We start from the raw sequence: 15,161 nt of genomic DNA, 5'->3' as shown, positions 1-15,161 counted from the left end.
CAATATGTTATGATCTAATTTGTCAAATGCTTTCGCAAAGTCGGTATATATTACATCAATAGAACAACTGTTTCCGTTCAAGGAGTCCAAACTAAACTGCGTAAGGTTAGTTAGATTCGTAGTAGTGGATCTCCCCGGTAAGAAACCATGTTGATACTCTACTATGTATGATTTTACATGATTAAATATCTTACTGTACAATATGTGTTCAAATATTTTAGATGGCATCGAAATTAATGAAATAGGCCTATAGTTCGTAATATCTTTTGGATTCCCAGATTTATAAATCGGAGTCACTTTACTAATTTTCCAACATTCAGGAAAACACCCAGTAACCAAAATGAGATTATAAATATAGCAAAGAGGAGTTACCAAAACATCTACACAACCCTTAAAAATATAAGATGGTAAATTATCTGGACCACTAGATCTTGTTGATCGAGTTTTCTTTATTGCTTCCTTACATTCTTACTCACTCACTTTTTTTATAACCAGGCAATGAGGTATTAAAGGTATATTCGAGGTGCTCCATTCGTAGAATGAAGACCTTTCATCATACACACTATGAAAATATTGAGCGAAACCCTCAACAATATTTTTATTTGTAATGTAATATTCAGAATCACATTATATATATATATGGTGTTTCAAAACAATCCGACAACGTTTAGGACGTGATTCCTGGCACCAAGATAAGGCGAAAAGTATAGATCAACCTGAGTGCACAGATGCTTCTTTTCGGAGTTCTTTCGGAGATGCTTCCGAAAACAAAAAAATGAAGTTGAAAGATCTATAGCTCCAAAACTGGGACCTACCGTAGTCGGGTCAAGACTTCTCTTGGGAACTAATATGTGCGCTATCCTAAAATACAGGTTTCAGAATCTTAAGGTACTCACACAACAATTTTTATAGAGGCAGTTTGGCTACGAGCATATAATTTGAAGTACTCACCAACTACCTCTATAAAAAATGTTACGGAAATACCGCATACGTACATGCATACGTACATAGATACATACATATACATACATACTTAGATTGATATCAAAGAGCCATATTAAGCAGTAAAGCGCTATTTGGCCAGTAGCAGTCGATTCCCCAGTATTGATATATTATTTCAGGCTGTTTTATGTTATACAATCTTTTGTTTTTCTAAGACACTTAACTAAAACTAGAAACAATTCTTTGACTTCAAACGTGGACATGAATAAATAAGATTAGAATATTTATTATTTTCAGCCTGCAGAGCTAATACTTTATATTTTCATATTTAACAATCAATTTACTTCGTTGGAAAAATACAGATACGATGCTAGTGTTTTAAACGGTCAATTTATTGTCTTTGAAATATCTGATTTTCAAATATCTAGCATAAAATATATTAACTTCTTAAAGATCATTAGTTCGAGCATTGTAATTTTAAATCACTCACTTTCAGCTAGAAAGGGATAATTTTGTCTACCGGACTTAGTTATACTTTTTAAAGTAATTACAAATAAAAAACTGTTTTTCCTGTTTTCTTCCCTGCACCGTAATTGTGCATAGACTGTAGCCTCATTAACCAATACTACTAAGACATCCCACTCTATACATATTTTTATATAAAAATATTTTCTTACAGAATAACATATAGATGCGTAAAAGGAAGTAATTGGGGAGATTTACTTCCAATGAAAACAACAGCTTATGATGAAACTGAGGCTGTTGCTGCCAGTGATAACGATAGTACAGATGAAGATTCACGGTAGTTGTAAATATTCTGCATATATAAACTCTTTTTACATGTGTAAACTAATGTAGAAAAATAAAGACTTATTTTGTATTTAAGATATGTTCCATTGATATTCAAACCTTTATAATAAATAAAGATACATACAGTGTGTGTGTGAGTTTATATTGTTTCTAGCTACCTATTATGTATGCTTACATGCAAGAGGTATATTTTTCTTTCATGATCATGCTTAAGATGGAATTTCCCCTTTGATACGCTATTTATTTGTAGATGTCTTCTAAGCAGTACACATAGAAAATCATAACTGAATACTTCATTTTCTTCTAATTTACTTCAAGTATAGTTTTTATTACACTTTTCAATACGGGTTATGTAACGGAGATAAAAGCAGTCATTTTTAGATATAGTACTTGTAACGTATATCCTGTTTCTAAATATATATATTTACTACAATTATTTTGGAAGGATATTAACACGTTACACGCGCACCTGCCTCCGCAAAGACAACTTAAACGTGCACGCTGGAAGGAAGGAGAATTAAATTCCCCCACTAATAAATAAATTACGGTTATGTTGGTATAGTTCAAGTAACTGAACAAAAGTGGGAACTTATTATATCCAATATCTACCAGTAATAATAAATAAAAAGTCTCATAGCACGCCAGGTAATCTACGCTCTACATTAGGCAAATAATAGATTTAAATCGGATATTATCAACTTTATATCTGTAAACTCGAACAATATAATTAAGTGCCAAATTTGAGAATACAAAAAAAAAAAAAAAAACACAAAATAAATTTAATTTAGATCACAAAATTGTACCTTGAATTCAACTATAAAACTCATTAGCATTCAAATATCGACCAGCGATAACATCATAGAAATAACCACAATGTTAAATGGCGTACTAACTTGGCAAGATAAATTCTAGAAAAATAATTTACTTACAGTAGGTATTCCAGTTATAAACCAAAGCTTTTACAGCAATAAACTCACATATTCACAATTTATCAAATACACTATCAACACCTAATTTAATTTAGAAGCCGATTAGGTTGAAACATATTGAATTTTGACACCAAAGATAATCGTTTTCCTTCCTATTTGATAGCAGCCTGTGATCTGACGATCCCAGGTAGCGCTGCACTTGAACAAAATTATCATTCCAAAAAGTACCACCAGAGGTCATTGAGAGCCATAACTTCTCTTGAAATGACGTAAATCTCAGATTAAGATATTATTATTACAATTCGGTGGAAAATTTGTTATCTTCATTTTAATAACAGAAAAATCGAGGCTAAGTATGATTTATAATTATTTTCGAAAATTCAAAACCTTGGCTATTTAATGACATATTACACACATCCGGACCTCCCTAATTAAAAAGTTAACCTTTTTAATATAAATGTTCCTAAATTATAATCCATTTAATAAGTAACTGCCATAAGGTAACTATTCCTAAATTATATTTAATAAGTAACTGCCATAAGGTAACTACTAATAATATCTCCGTTAGTTAATTCGAATCATCCACTCCATCATTCATACCTAACCCCAAAAAGAAAAAGAAAATTAAACGAACTAAACAAAATCAAATACTAATAATAACCAGAATCATCCATCGCCATACAAAATTCATTCACTCGCGGATCTCTACTTCTAATCCATCACCCGTTAATAATTATGGCAATTAACTCATTAATAAATTATAATAATACAGCCTAAATTTTTTTATCTTGTCTGATAAGTGATATATTAATTTGAAATCTTATTCCTCATAAGCATTATCAAACTAATTATCAATACTCAAATTAACAAAATTTAGCTGACTCGGAAATGCAGAATTGATTTTTTTAAACAAATATTGGCTCTCCAGAACATCCATTTAGGCAATGTACAATAAAAAAAACATATTACTTACATACAGCTGACAAATTCTGCAATAATTGACAATATCCGAAACCAAACTTATTCATGGACACATACATACATCAATGGTAGTCGCGACAATACACAAAACACGGCATTGCAGGCCTGCAATAGAAATAATTACTATTTAATCAAAACAAATAATAAACAAGCAAATGCATAACCAAACTAAAACTATGGTAAGCGGTAACATTCTCTGACTCAGATACTCTAATTAAATTAGCCGGATTTTTTTTTTGTTACAGTTACATCTCTCTCGATACTTTTTTAGTAAGGGCTACATGTGACCTACGAACATCATTAGGATTAGCATCAGATCTAATTTGAACACTGTTCTGACCCAGGAATTTGACCAATGTGTACGGGCCCTCCCAACGATAAGCCAAGCTCTTATTAAACTTGTCCACCAAAGATGACTTAACTTGCGATTTTATTAATAATTTATCCCCCACCTTATAATTAACAGGAATTCTCTTTTTATCATATAACGCCTTCCTTCTCTTCCACGCTAACTCCATATTACGCATCTCCGATGCCCAAATTTCGCCTTTATTCTTATCCACAAATATTTTATCCACATTCCACTTAGTGTCAAGAGGGTCACAAACATTATACCCGTATACTATGTCCACTGGACTACACTTTAGTTCTGTGTGGATCGAATTATTGAGTGAAAATTCAATTTCGTGTATGCCCTTATCCCACTGTTGTTGTTTATCATGGAAAAATATCTTTAACCCATTTTTTACAGAACGTATGTATCTTTCACTCAAATTCGAAAAGGCTGCGTAAGGGGAAATCCTGATATCTTCGATCCCTTGACTATATAAAAAACCCGTGAACAATTTAGATACAAAAATGGAGTGACAATCATGGGCGAAAGCATGAACAAAGCCATGCCTACACATTAACTTATACATCTTATTTATAATACTTTGGCTGGACAAAACTTTAATAGGTTCCAGATAAACAAAACGTAAACAACCATCTACTATAATTAAACAATAACGTCCTGATTTTGATCTTGTTATTGGCCCAATTACAGTCTTTTAATATTCTGATACTAGCAATCCCATCTTTTTCTTATTTTCGGCTTTTGCTAATTGACATTCTCTACAAGTGGTTACATATTCTTTAATATCTTTCAATATACCAGGCCATGTATAGCGCGAGGCTAATTTTCCAATCGTACGGCTCACCCCTCCATGACCACCGGGCAAAATTTGTCCATGATAGAATTCCAACAATACTCTCCATAAATTTTGGGGAACACAAACCTTATAGGGATTCTTATATGCTTTTGTTTTCTTACAAAGTATTCCGTTTACCAATTTATAACCTTCTACCTGTTGTTTGCTTTCCAATTTTTTTAATTATTTCTGACAGAAAAGGATCTTTATACTGATGCTCCTTAATAGATAAAGATGCATAGGGCATATCCCACATATTTACCATACATAGGTTTTGCATTTTCTCATCACTAGATTGTGTATTCTCAATCAGTTCGAAATCATGGGTATTATATACTCTAGAAATAAAATCAGATGTTACATTTAAATTTGACGATATGTGCTTAACATCAAAATGAAAGGCAAACAACCTATGCAACAAGCTACCATATTTTTTTTAAACGTTTAATATTCTTGAGGGCATAAGACAAACTTTGATTATCTACTAATAATTCAAATTTATTATGTAAATAGATTTTAAATCGTTCTAGAGTCTCCACTACTGACATCAATTCAAGCAAATAAATCGGCTTACTGTAATCATAAGGACGTAATTTTCGACTGAAATACGCTACAGGTCTCAAGCAGCCTTCTGAATCGTACTGTTGGATCACCCCTCCAAGACTTTAATGATGAATCGCAACATACTATAAACTTTAGGTTTAAATCGGGTAATTTAAGTACAATGTGGGATTCGAACATTGCCTTGATATCATCTAAGGCTTTTTTTCTGGGCGGGTCCCCAATGAAATGCTACCTTAGGAGATCTCAATTCATTTATAGGATGCGAAAATAAAGGAAAAAGTGACTGGTTTTATTTCAAGGTTGAGAGGGGAAAATGTAAAATAAATAAATTGATGTTTATAAGTAAAATCTTAAGTGAGTGAGTGACTGATCAATATCTAGGCCAAACCACTTAAGCTAGAAACTTGAAATTCTGATGGCTTAGGATTTGGAGTTTTGGAAGTTCGACGGGCAGAGGGGAAAAGAAGAGTAGGAATTATTACCTTAAAATGTGCATATCTCGAAATTTCTAAAGGTTAGAGACACGAAATTTGGTATATGTACTTGTTATTAAACAATTGACACGTATTTCAACGTTTTTTGGTGTTTGACCTAGAAGGAAGAAAAGGGGTAAAAAGGAAAGAGGGGTGGGAATTACATTATAATAAGATGCCGATATCTCGGAATCTCTTGAGGTTAGAGACGGTGACATTCAAATTTGGACTCCAATTTAAAATAATTAAATACTTGTTTCAATGTTTTTTTTTTAAATTGACCTAGAACGAAAGAAAACGGATAAAATGGAAGGAAGAGGAAGATATAATTACTATAATAAAGATACCGACATCCCCAAATTTCTAAAGGTTAAAGACACGAGATTCAATATTTGGACTTCTCATTGAAAATATTTTGACACGTGTTTTACCGGCTTTTGATATTTACCCTAGAAGAGAAAAAGGTTGGGTTACAATTGTTTTAATTAGAGGTCATATCTCGAAACCTGTTGTTTTAGACATGTTACGGATATGTAACTTCGTATATATGTCACAACGTTTCCGAAAACCTCGCTTTTAACGAGAGAAGGGGTTCAGTTTCAATTGTTTCTCAATATATAAAAATGACTGAGGTTGTCAGTCGCATAACCCGAAAACCGGTGAACCATTTGAAACGAATTTTTGAACAAATTTAACACGGGCTAACGAATTTTATCATCTTAATAAAAATACGTACTTTAGGGTGAAAAAGAGTAAATTTTTCGCAAATAGCAATGCCATAAACTTACGGAACCAAAGGCTGAAATATGAGTTGAGGCCGAGCAAATGCGCGGGTCTGAAGGCGAAATCCACAACTGGCCTAAGGCTAGTAAATAAATTAAAAATAGTGCGAAATGATGTCATTTTGGTGACTTTATGACAAAATATCGATTATGTTCACAGATTCTGCACATTTTTCATACCCACTTACACTAGGCTTTCGCACTGTTTTAGTACACAAAGTTTATGCCACTATATTCCAAGGAAACGGAAAATTTACGAAAATAAACAGAAAATGATGCATTTCTGAACTCGACAAAATGTTGGAATTTGTTTTCTGCATTTTCCATGCTGAAACACACTATGTTCATAAATTCTACACAATTACTTATACTGGGTCATTTGTGCTTCATACAGTTTCTGACACTTCATTTAATGGAAAAATAAACTAAAATAATGAAACATTTCTAAACCTATGAGTAAATTCGGATATTTTTGTGATTTTAATACTGGAACTATAAGTGAAAAAGTTTGTAAACAGAACGCTGCAGCCTAGTTGTTGCGCACCTAATCCTACATTTCCCCACTCCCTTCTCAGCGACGATGATGTTTTCCAGTGTTGCAATCTGGAGGGAGCGGAATGGTCTGAGGATTTTCTACGACATTTGAGTGTAAATGCTGTATATTGACTGCACTAAATTTTTAATGCATTTTAGTATTTCTCTTTGAATATTAAATGAATTAAGCATGATTAGGGGTATTTCTTACCAACGTAATATATGAATTAAAAGGTGGAAAACTTCGCAATGAATCTTAATGAAAAATAAATAAATAAATGATAACAGAAATCACCTAAATGTTTTCCATTTCTCCTTCAGTTTCACTCTCCCACTCATCTGAGTCTGTATCGGCCGATGAATCTGAGTCTGAATCGGTTTCGCCAAATCTAATTATCAGTTCATCTAAACACTCATTCATAAGTCCGTCTCTTTCAAAGTAAAAATCTTCAATTTTTTTCACGTGTTCACAACATTTTACTCATTTCTGTGGTGAATATTCATTAAATATCTTTCCCAGTAATTCTTTCTTTTCATCCAGTGAATCGGAAATGCATTGCCTTGCTTTGCTCTTGTTTCCCCCCCACACACACAAGTTCAACAGGATTTAAGTCTGCGTCGTAAGGTGGAAGTCTTATTATAGTGTGCCTCGCGTTTATAAATTTCTTGTCAATCGCGTATTGTTTCACATAAGGTACATTTTGAATTCTTAAGAAAAATTGTCTTCTGTTCATTCTCCACAATGTATTTACTCTATTCTCTGCTTCAATTTCGGTTTCGTTTATAGGTTTGTCTGTCGCTGATAGCCACTGTATCATGTCGCTTTTAAGTGAAGACATAGATAGTCTTTTATTGATTTAAACATTGTGATAACTGGCATTATCAACGACAACAACGCTGTTTTCGGGAAGATTAGGAAGTAGTTTTTCATCGATCCATTTTGAAAAATTTCTACTGTTCATGTCATCATAATAATCTCCACTTTTTTGCTTAGATTTGAACAATAATAGAGCATTATTAACAAACCCAAATTCCCCTCCTGCATGGACAATAATAAGACGAGGCCCTTTTCCAACAGTTTCTGTTGCACCTATTTCACCCTTACTTTGCCAACACGCCGGTACTGAATGTGATGCGTGAATGTAGATTTCATCTCAGGCCGGGCCCGTGAATTAATAATGCGAGGCCCGACTCGAGTTAGCATTTAGGCCCGACCCAAGGGCGCCGATTTCTCTCTAAAGTTGGGGGGGCATTCAGATGCAGAAGGTATATACATGAGGATTTTAAGACAAATTGCATTCAAATTATGCCAAATAATGTATATTCATAAATACAATAGGGGGCCCACATGACCTTTGGGACCTCGAACGTATAACTAGGGTGATAATTAAACCAAATATTTTAATTGCAACTATGCCAAATATTTTGATCCGCACTTCTGGAAGAGGAACTAGCTGAAATAAAAGAAATCGTTGAACAAAGTTTTCTATACTAGTTATCAGTTGTTATAGTTTTTTTTTAACACAAGTTGTATCTTCGGCCTTGGAAGTTGAATAATTATTCATTCTTACTCAGAAGGATGGGGGGCGCAAAATGTTAAACATTATAACACTTGAGACATAGTTTGTACTAACAATAGACTGAAAGCAGCTTATTTGTTGTCTTATATTGACAAAAATACTTTTGTCAACTCGTCTCATTGAAGTAAGACAGAAATATTTCCCTTTCAGAAAGATGCGCCCCCCGTTCTGTATTCGCCCCTGGTTCAGTATCGTAATGTTCTAGTAGGCTCGGCTGTCAGTTCAATCTTTAATGTGGAATCCAGAAAATTAAGCCATTTGCCTTTTGGTTTCTCTTCGTTATAAAGCTTAATAACGAACATACGCAGAATATACTACCATAGAATACGAAGAGCTACCACCGCAACGCATTTTCAAAAGCGGGATTAAATGAAATGGACCACTGATATGAGAATTACGAGTCGATACTGTAGGTATAACGCTACACGGTAATATTTCTCATTTATTTTAGCAGATGATATTTGTTGTAGCATAAGTTTGCTGAGTTAGTATCACTGGTACTTTCAAGGCCAGATCAGTGGATGGAAGAGTAGTGGGGAGGGTGGTGGAATACGAAGTGCTCCTCAGCGATCTGCGCATCTTGGTTTGAAACTTGTCGAGTTATAACAAGGTTTTCGTTAAGTTCTTAACATCTACAAATGCATCATTGTACAGGAGAGACAAGTAAAATGGAAGATCAAAGAAATACCTATGAAATGTAATTGATATTCTTCATTTCAACCTTGACATAGTTCTCTTTAATGTCGGTGTTTTCTAGTGATAAATACGTTGAGGAATTCCACCAAGACATTAATATCGAGAAACTTTACAGAAGAAAGTGAACTCTGCAATGTTCGCGGATTACTGTAAGATGATGCGAAGAGATGCTCCGCAAACGGAATACAAGAAACTGCAAAATTTGAAACAGCGTGAATTTCTGCCAGCAGAATGTCATATTTCATAAATATTTCTTGACCTCTCGTTGTATTTCTTTATCTGCTGTACAGTTAAGAACTCAGAAAAAGATGGAAATTCCATAAACATTTGGTAGGTGTTGTCATAAGCTTAGAAACATTTCCTCTTTTTCTTAGATACTATATTTGTAAATTTTCCCAGTTCTCTTCAAGTAAAGTGTGAAGTTTGTGTATAAAGACAGACAGTGCGAAGATACATGTATATGGCTGTGAAAAGCGTGCAGAATTGATAAACATGTTGAGGGTTGTCATGGAAAACGCAAATATTCCCAAATTTGCCATAGGTTTAGAAACTTCCTATTTCCCTATATTTTAGTAAATTCTCCAACTTGTCATCGACTGAAGTGGAATAATATTTTCATACAAAACAATACGAATGTCTAGAATATGTAGGTATGAGTGTGGAGTTTCTGAATATATTGGAAGCCCTGTCATGAAAATAGAAAATAAATAAATTCGAAGACTTCGTCAAGGGTTTAGAAATACTCTTTTCCGACTAATTTCGTAATTTTCACATTTTCGTTCGAATAAAATGACATAAAGACATTGCGACAATGAAAAATATGTAGAATTTTTGAATATTTTAGCTTTGTCATGAAAACTGCAAAGCTACATTAATTTTCCATTTTTCTCCGACTTTCTCCTTTTTCTGTAATTTTAAAATAAGAATCCAACTTTTTCATGTTTATCACCCGAAAATTACTTTTAAAAACTGCTGGTTATGTCTCCATTTCACACACTTTCTTAAAATTTTATGGATAGTGTTATATTTGAAAACTAGTCTTGGTAAATTGAAAGATAGTGTTCTTTTAGAGTAGGCTGTGGGATATTAGTGATTTCTCCTTAATAATAATAGACAACAAAACCTTGCAAAACTAATGTAATTAGCAGGAGTTTGTCGAAAAAGCTGTAGTTTCTAAGATACAGTCGATTCATTAAAGATGACATTTGTCGTGATGTCTCGAGAACGGATCCACCGAAATCAAGAAAACTGCAAGCCGTAGTATATGCATGATAGCTTTAAAATGAATTGTCTGCACCTGCGCAAATAATTGTGCGCATGCGCATATCTCGGAAACGTGAAGACTGCGATATATTTTTCTCTTGCTTAGTTTGAACTACATTACGAGTATAACAACGCAAGAAAAAAACGACTCAAAGGTGAGCGTTTTCAAGCAATTGAGGTGAGATGATGTTGGGGTGGTCTGGCCCCGGACACCCTCCTCTAGTTACGCACTCTGGCTTCTCAGTCGTACATTTCCATTACACCTGTGTAGAAGTCATATACTTAACGTGAATAGTCGCCATATTGGGGCGTAGTGATATCAATTACTGTGTCATAAATGTTGAACAACAGTAATACAGTATTAGGAGAGCGTAAGAATAAACTATGAGGCTTATAGTCGCTATTTATTGAAACTAGTGGTAAGCACAAAAACAGGTTTTCGATTTTTAGGAAAACCGAGACCGGGTTGAAAAGTTTCAAAAACCCGATTTTTCACCGAAACCGGTTATCCGTTTTCTACAAAGCAGGTTCGGTTTTTCACCGGGTCCGGTTTCGGTTTTCTTCAAACCCGATTCCGTTTTTCCAAAATTGGTTCTATTTCTGATCTGGAAATCGATTCCATTTTCACAGAAATACTTTTGTTTTCGAAAAGTTTTCACAGAAATCAGTTTTGGTGAGAAACCGAACCGGTTTTTGGCGAAAACCGAAGCCGGCGTTGGAGAAAACGAACCGGTTTTGGAGGAAATGAAACCGGTTTCGGTGAGAAACCGAACCGGTTTTGGTGAAAGCCGGACCGTTTTTTGGAGAAAAATTTCGGTTTTTCTAGAAACCAGTTTTTGTAAAAACCGGTTTTGACCATTCCTAATTGGAACCAGGCTATACTTTTTGTGACGAGAGACACAAGCGACAAGATGGGACAACCCCAAAGGTCTCGTCTCATGGCCACACTATATATAGGGAACCTTATGGCCTATAATTTTGCAAGTTTCTTTGAACCATAGATAGCTGCATCACACTGACGTGTTCCAATAGACCGCGACAATAGGCTTGATAGTTTGTTCTTACGCTTTCTTAATACAGTGAAACCTCCCTTAACGGAATCTCTACAATACGGACAGATTTTTTTGTCCCGGCAAAACTATATGTTCTCTTACGGAACAAAACCCTCCCTTTTACGGACACTCTCAGATACGGACGCGAACAGTCCTTTTCCCCCCAAACGTTTCGATAACCTCTTCATAACGGACAGGAATTATTCTCGGCTCTGCAATATATTACAGTAGACAGGAAAGTATTTTCCTCACAAGTGTATCTATCATGAGTCTAGACCTGGTGAATTATCGAACAGAGTAGCTTCAACCTGAACTTGAAATAATTTTTTTATGTCCGCAATAAACTGCTTTCTGGTAGAAATCCTAGATAACCTTCAATAAGCAATAACACTCATGCAGGGTCAGTCGTATGGCCAAGAATTCTATGTGAAAGATCTTCCCTTCCCTAACAAATTTAGCCCCTTCTCCCCACGCTCATGTTTCTTCCGAAACCGTACTGAGGATTCTCAGATGACGTTTCCTAATGAATTTTATTACCCTTGTAGAGAAAAAAAGCATGCCTTTTTCGGTAAACTAAAGAGTTTAGCCGGTTGCGGTATACGAATATATTAACACATCCCTCGGCAATAATATTATTAAACAGAAATGAATTTCTCCTTCATCCCTCCGAGTAATTCAAATACGTACTAAATAGAGTATTTTCACATTGAATTTTACGTATTTACTCTCATACATACTATATTTATTGTATATTACTGCATACAATTACCGTTGTGAGAAATTAAATTTCTGTAACCTCTCTGTAACGGACAAATATTCACGTCCCATTGGTGTCCGTTATTTAGAGGTTTCACTGTACTGTGTTAGTGTTGTGCACCATTGATGACACAGTACTTGATGTCACTACGACCCGAATATGGCGACTATTTACGTTAACTATATGACTTCTACACAGGTATAATGGAAATGTGTGAATGAGAAGCCAGACAGAGTGCTTAACTAAAGGCGGGTGTCCGCGGGGGCAGACAACCCCAACATTTTCTCACCTCAATTGCTTGAAAACGCTCACCTTTTGAGTCTATTTTTTTCTTGCATTATGTTATACTCGTAATGTAGCTCAAACTAAGCAAGAGAAAAATATATCTGTCTTCACGCTTTCGAGATATGCGCATGCGCACAATTATTTGCGCAGGTGCAGACAATTCGTGTTAAAGCTATCATGTATCTACTATGGCTTGCAAAGTTTGCTTGATCTCGGTGGAGCCGTTCTCGAGATATCACGACAAATGTCATCTTTAATGAATCGACTGTATCTCAGAAACTACAGCTTTTTCGACAAATTCCTGCTAGTTACATTAGTTTTGCAAGGTGTCCTATTAGTCTATCAAGTTTCATCAAAATCGGTTGTTGTGGCCCAGACACCTTGTGTATGTCACAGGCCCTTTTATGATTAGTAAACCATATTCTAATGCACATGTTCGATTATTTGCTAGTTACTGTTAAAGGTGAGTTCTGCGTTGTACAGACTGCAGATTATTTGGCTTTACTAATATATACTTGTTTTAAGCATAATAAACTGTCTGAATAAGCCGAGTCCTTCATGAATATTATTTAGAAGATAAATTGCAACAATCAGACGCATAATTTATTTAACTATAATAACATTTTAAAAATAATTCTTAAATAAAGTAATTATTTAATTCTGATTGCAAAAAGTGAAATTTCTACTATATGATACATGTTCAGATGGTTATCAAAAAGATCGCAGTACCTGAAGAAAATGCAGCTTGTGAATCGTGGAATAGATATATATAGAAGTCGTGCATGGTTTCTAGGGAATTATTGTACACCTATTGAATTAACTGGCTTAGCCAACGCCACCTGGATACAAGGCTTTACAACTACGTCATTCGGGGCGCTTGACGTCACATACTGTAAGCTATCAAGACAGATTCCTTCTGCAATGTAAAATGTGATTCTTGTTCTCGTAATTGAAGTAGAACAAAATGTTTTATAAGTTGTATTCCTGGGTGTAGAGGAAACTATCAAGGAGGACCGAAAGTGCATATATTTTCTTTGCCTCGAAAAGATGAACTCCATGAGAAATGGAAGAAAAGTATACCACGACAAAATTTAATTGTACTTAGCAGTACCGTCGGAGCTAGAAGGTAACACTATGGCTCTTTTTACTTTTTTGGTCGTTTAAGGAAGAATTTCGGGTACCCTTCTCCACGAATTGTTTGCAACTACTTTGAATAATTGAAGCAGACATATATCTGACTCAGATGTAAGCAGTGGTGCATGTAGGTAGGGATAAGGGGTCATTTCCATAAATCTTTCATCACACATAATATATATTGGAAACTAATTTGAAAAATGGATACAAAACATGTAACATGAGGGATTTCAGAAAAATGAAAGTAAATATTCATATTATTTAGTCGTAAATTGATGCATGTGATAGAGGGTGGAATGAGGCATTCTTCTTTCATATTTTATTATAGGTCTTTTTTCTAGTCATCAGATGGATCCAGCGGTATGAATGAAATTTGTCACTACTTTTGCGATATGTTTGTACCGCTGGATCTATCTTATGAATTGTGAGAATTGTTGATAGATTTGGAAATAATTGTAATCTGAAGGAGTGTTGCGGTGCCATCGTGCAATAATAGTCGTTGATAAAGAAACTTTCAAAAATCTTTGCTGGTGCGTTTAGGATTGCCATTGGTCTGTGGTTTTGGATTTTGTCAGTTCCACTACACCTAGGAATAGGGCAAACAGTGGTAGTTTTCCACTTTGTTTAGAATTCTTCTGCTAAGAACAAGTTAAAGACACATGCTAGAGGGGCAGCAAGTAGATGCATGCATTTCTAAATTATATATGGTGGGATTCCAACAGAACCAGAAACTGTTTTGTGTTTGAGACTTTTTATAGCTTTTTCAACTTTTAGACACATCATACAGGGCAAATGAGTCAAGAATTTTATTCACTTCGAGTCCTTTAAGAAGAGCAGAATCGTACATGGCAGGATGAGATTTATACGTAGAAAGAAAGTGTTGGATGAATGCATGGGCAGTTTCCTTATTACAGGTTAGTTTTATTCCTATATGTGAGAGTTCTGTTTATGTCCTTCCTATCCTTATGGCGTATAAAAGACCAGAAATTCTTTATATCAAGATTATATCAATTTCCGTTTTTTTTAACGTAATTATTGTAGACCACATGAATGAGTTATTTAAAAATTCTCTTCGTAAATTTTCAAATTGTTTCCGACGATGAGCATTTTCTATACCGCATTTTCAGTTCTTGTGATGGCGTGTTCCTAAGTGCTCTAATTAACTCTTACGTGAACCAGCAGAGAAAGT

The 15,161-nt window shown here is 34.6% G+C and overlaps 2 protein-coding genes across 3 annotated transcripts in view; both read left to right on the top strand.

The window, feature by feature from the left end:
* The window catches only part of LOC145662960 (ribosome assembly protein METTL17, mitochondrial), a 57,650-nt gene extending 55,823 nt beyond the window's left edge, over window positions 1–1,827 (top strand). For both annotated transcript variants that reach the window (XM_081729022.1, XM_081729023.1), the window contains exon 10: window positions 1,622–1,827. In XM_081729022.1, coding sequence (XP_081585148.1) covers window positions 1,622–1,748 — 127 coding nt within the window. In that variant the 3' untranslated portion in view covers window positions 1,749–1,827. The remainder of the gene's footprint in view (window positions 1–1,621) is intronic.
* A 12,878-nt stretch (window positions 1,828–14,705) lies between these two features.
* LOC145662958 (trypsin-1-like) overlaps window positions 14,706–15,161 on the top strand; it is a 117,685-nt gene continuing 117,229 nt past the window's right edge. Inside the window, exon 1 of the mRNA XM_081729021.1 lies at window positions 14,706–14,886. Coding sequence (XP_081585147.1) covers window positions 14,826–14,886 — 61 coding nt within the window. The 5' untranslated portion in view covers window positions 14,706–14,825. The remainder of the gene's footprint in view (window positions 14,887–15,161) is intronic.

This window comes from Thermobia domestica, chromosome 10, assembly GCF_964235325.1.
Source record: "Thermobia domestica chromosome 10, izTheDome1.hap1.1, whole genome shotgun sequence".
Classification (NCBI taxonomy): Eukaryota; Metazoa; Arthropoda; class Insecta; order Zygentoma; family Lepismatidae; genus Thermobia; species Thermobia domestica.
The sequence above is the reverse complement of the archived record's forward strand: the minus strand, read 5'-3'. Positions and strand labels throughout refer to the sequence as shown.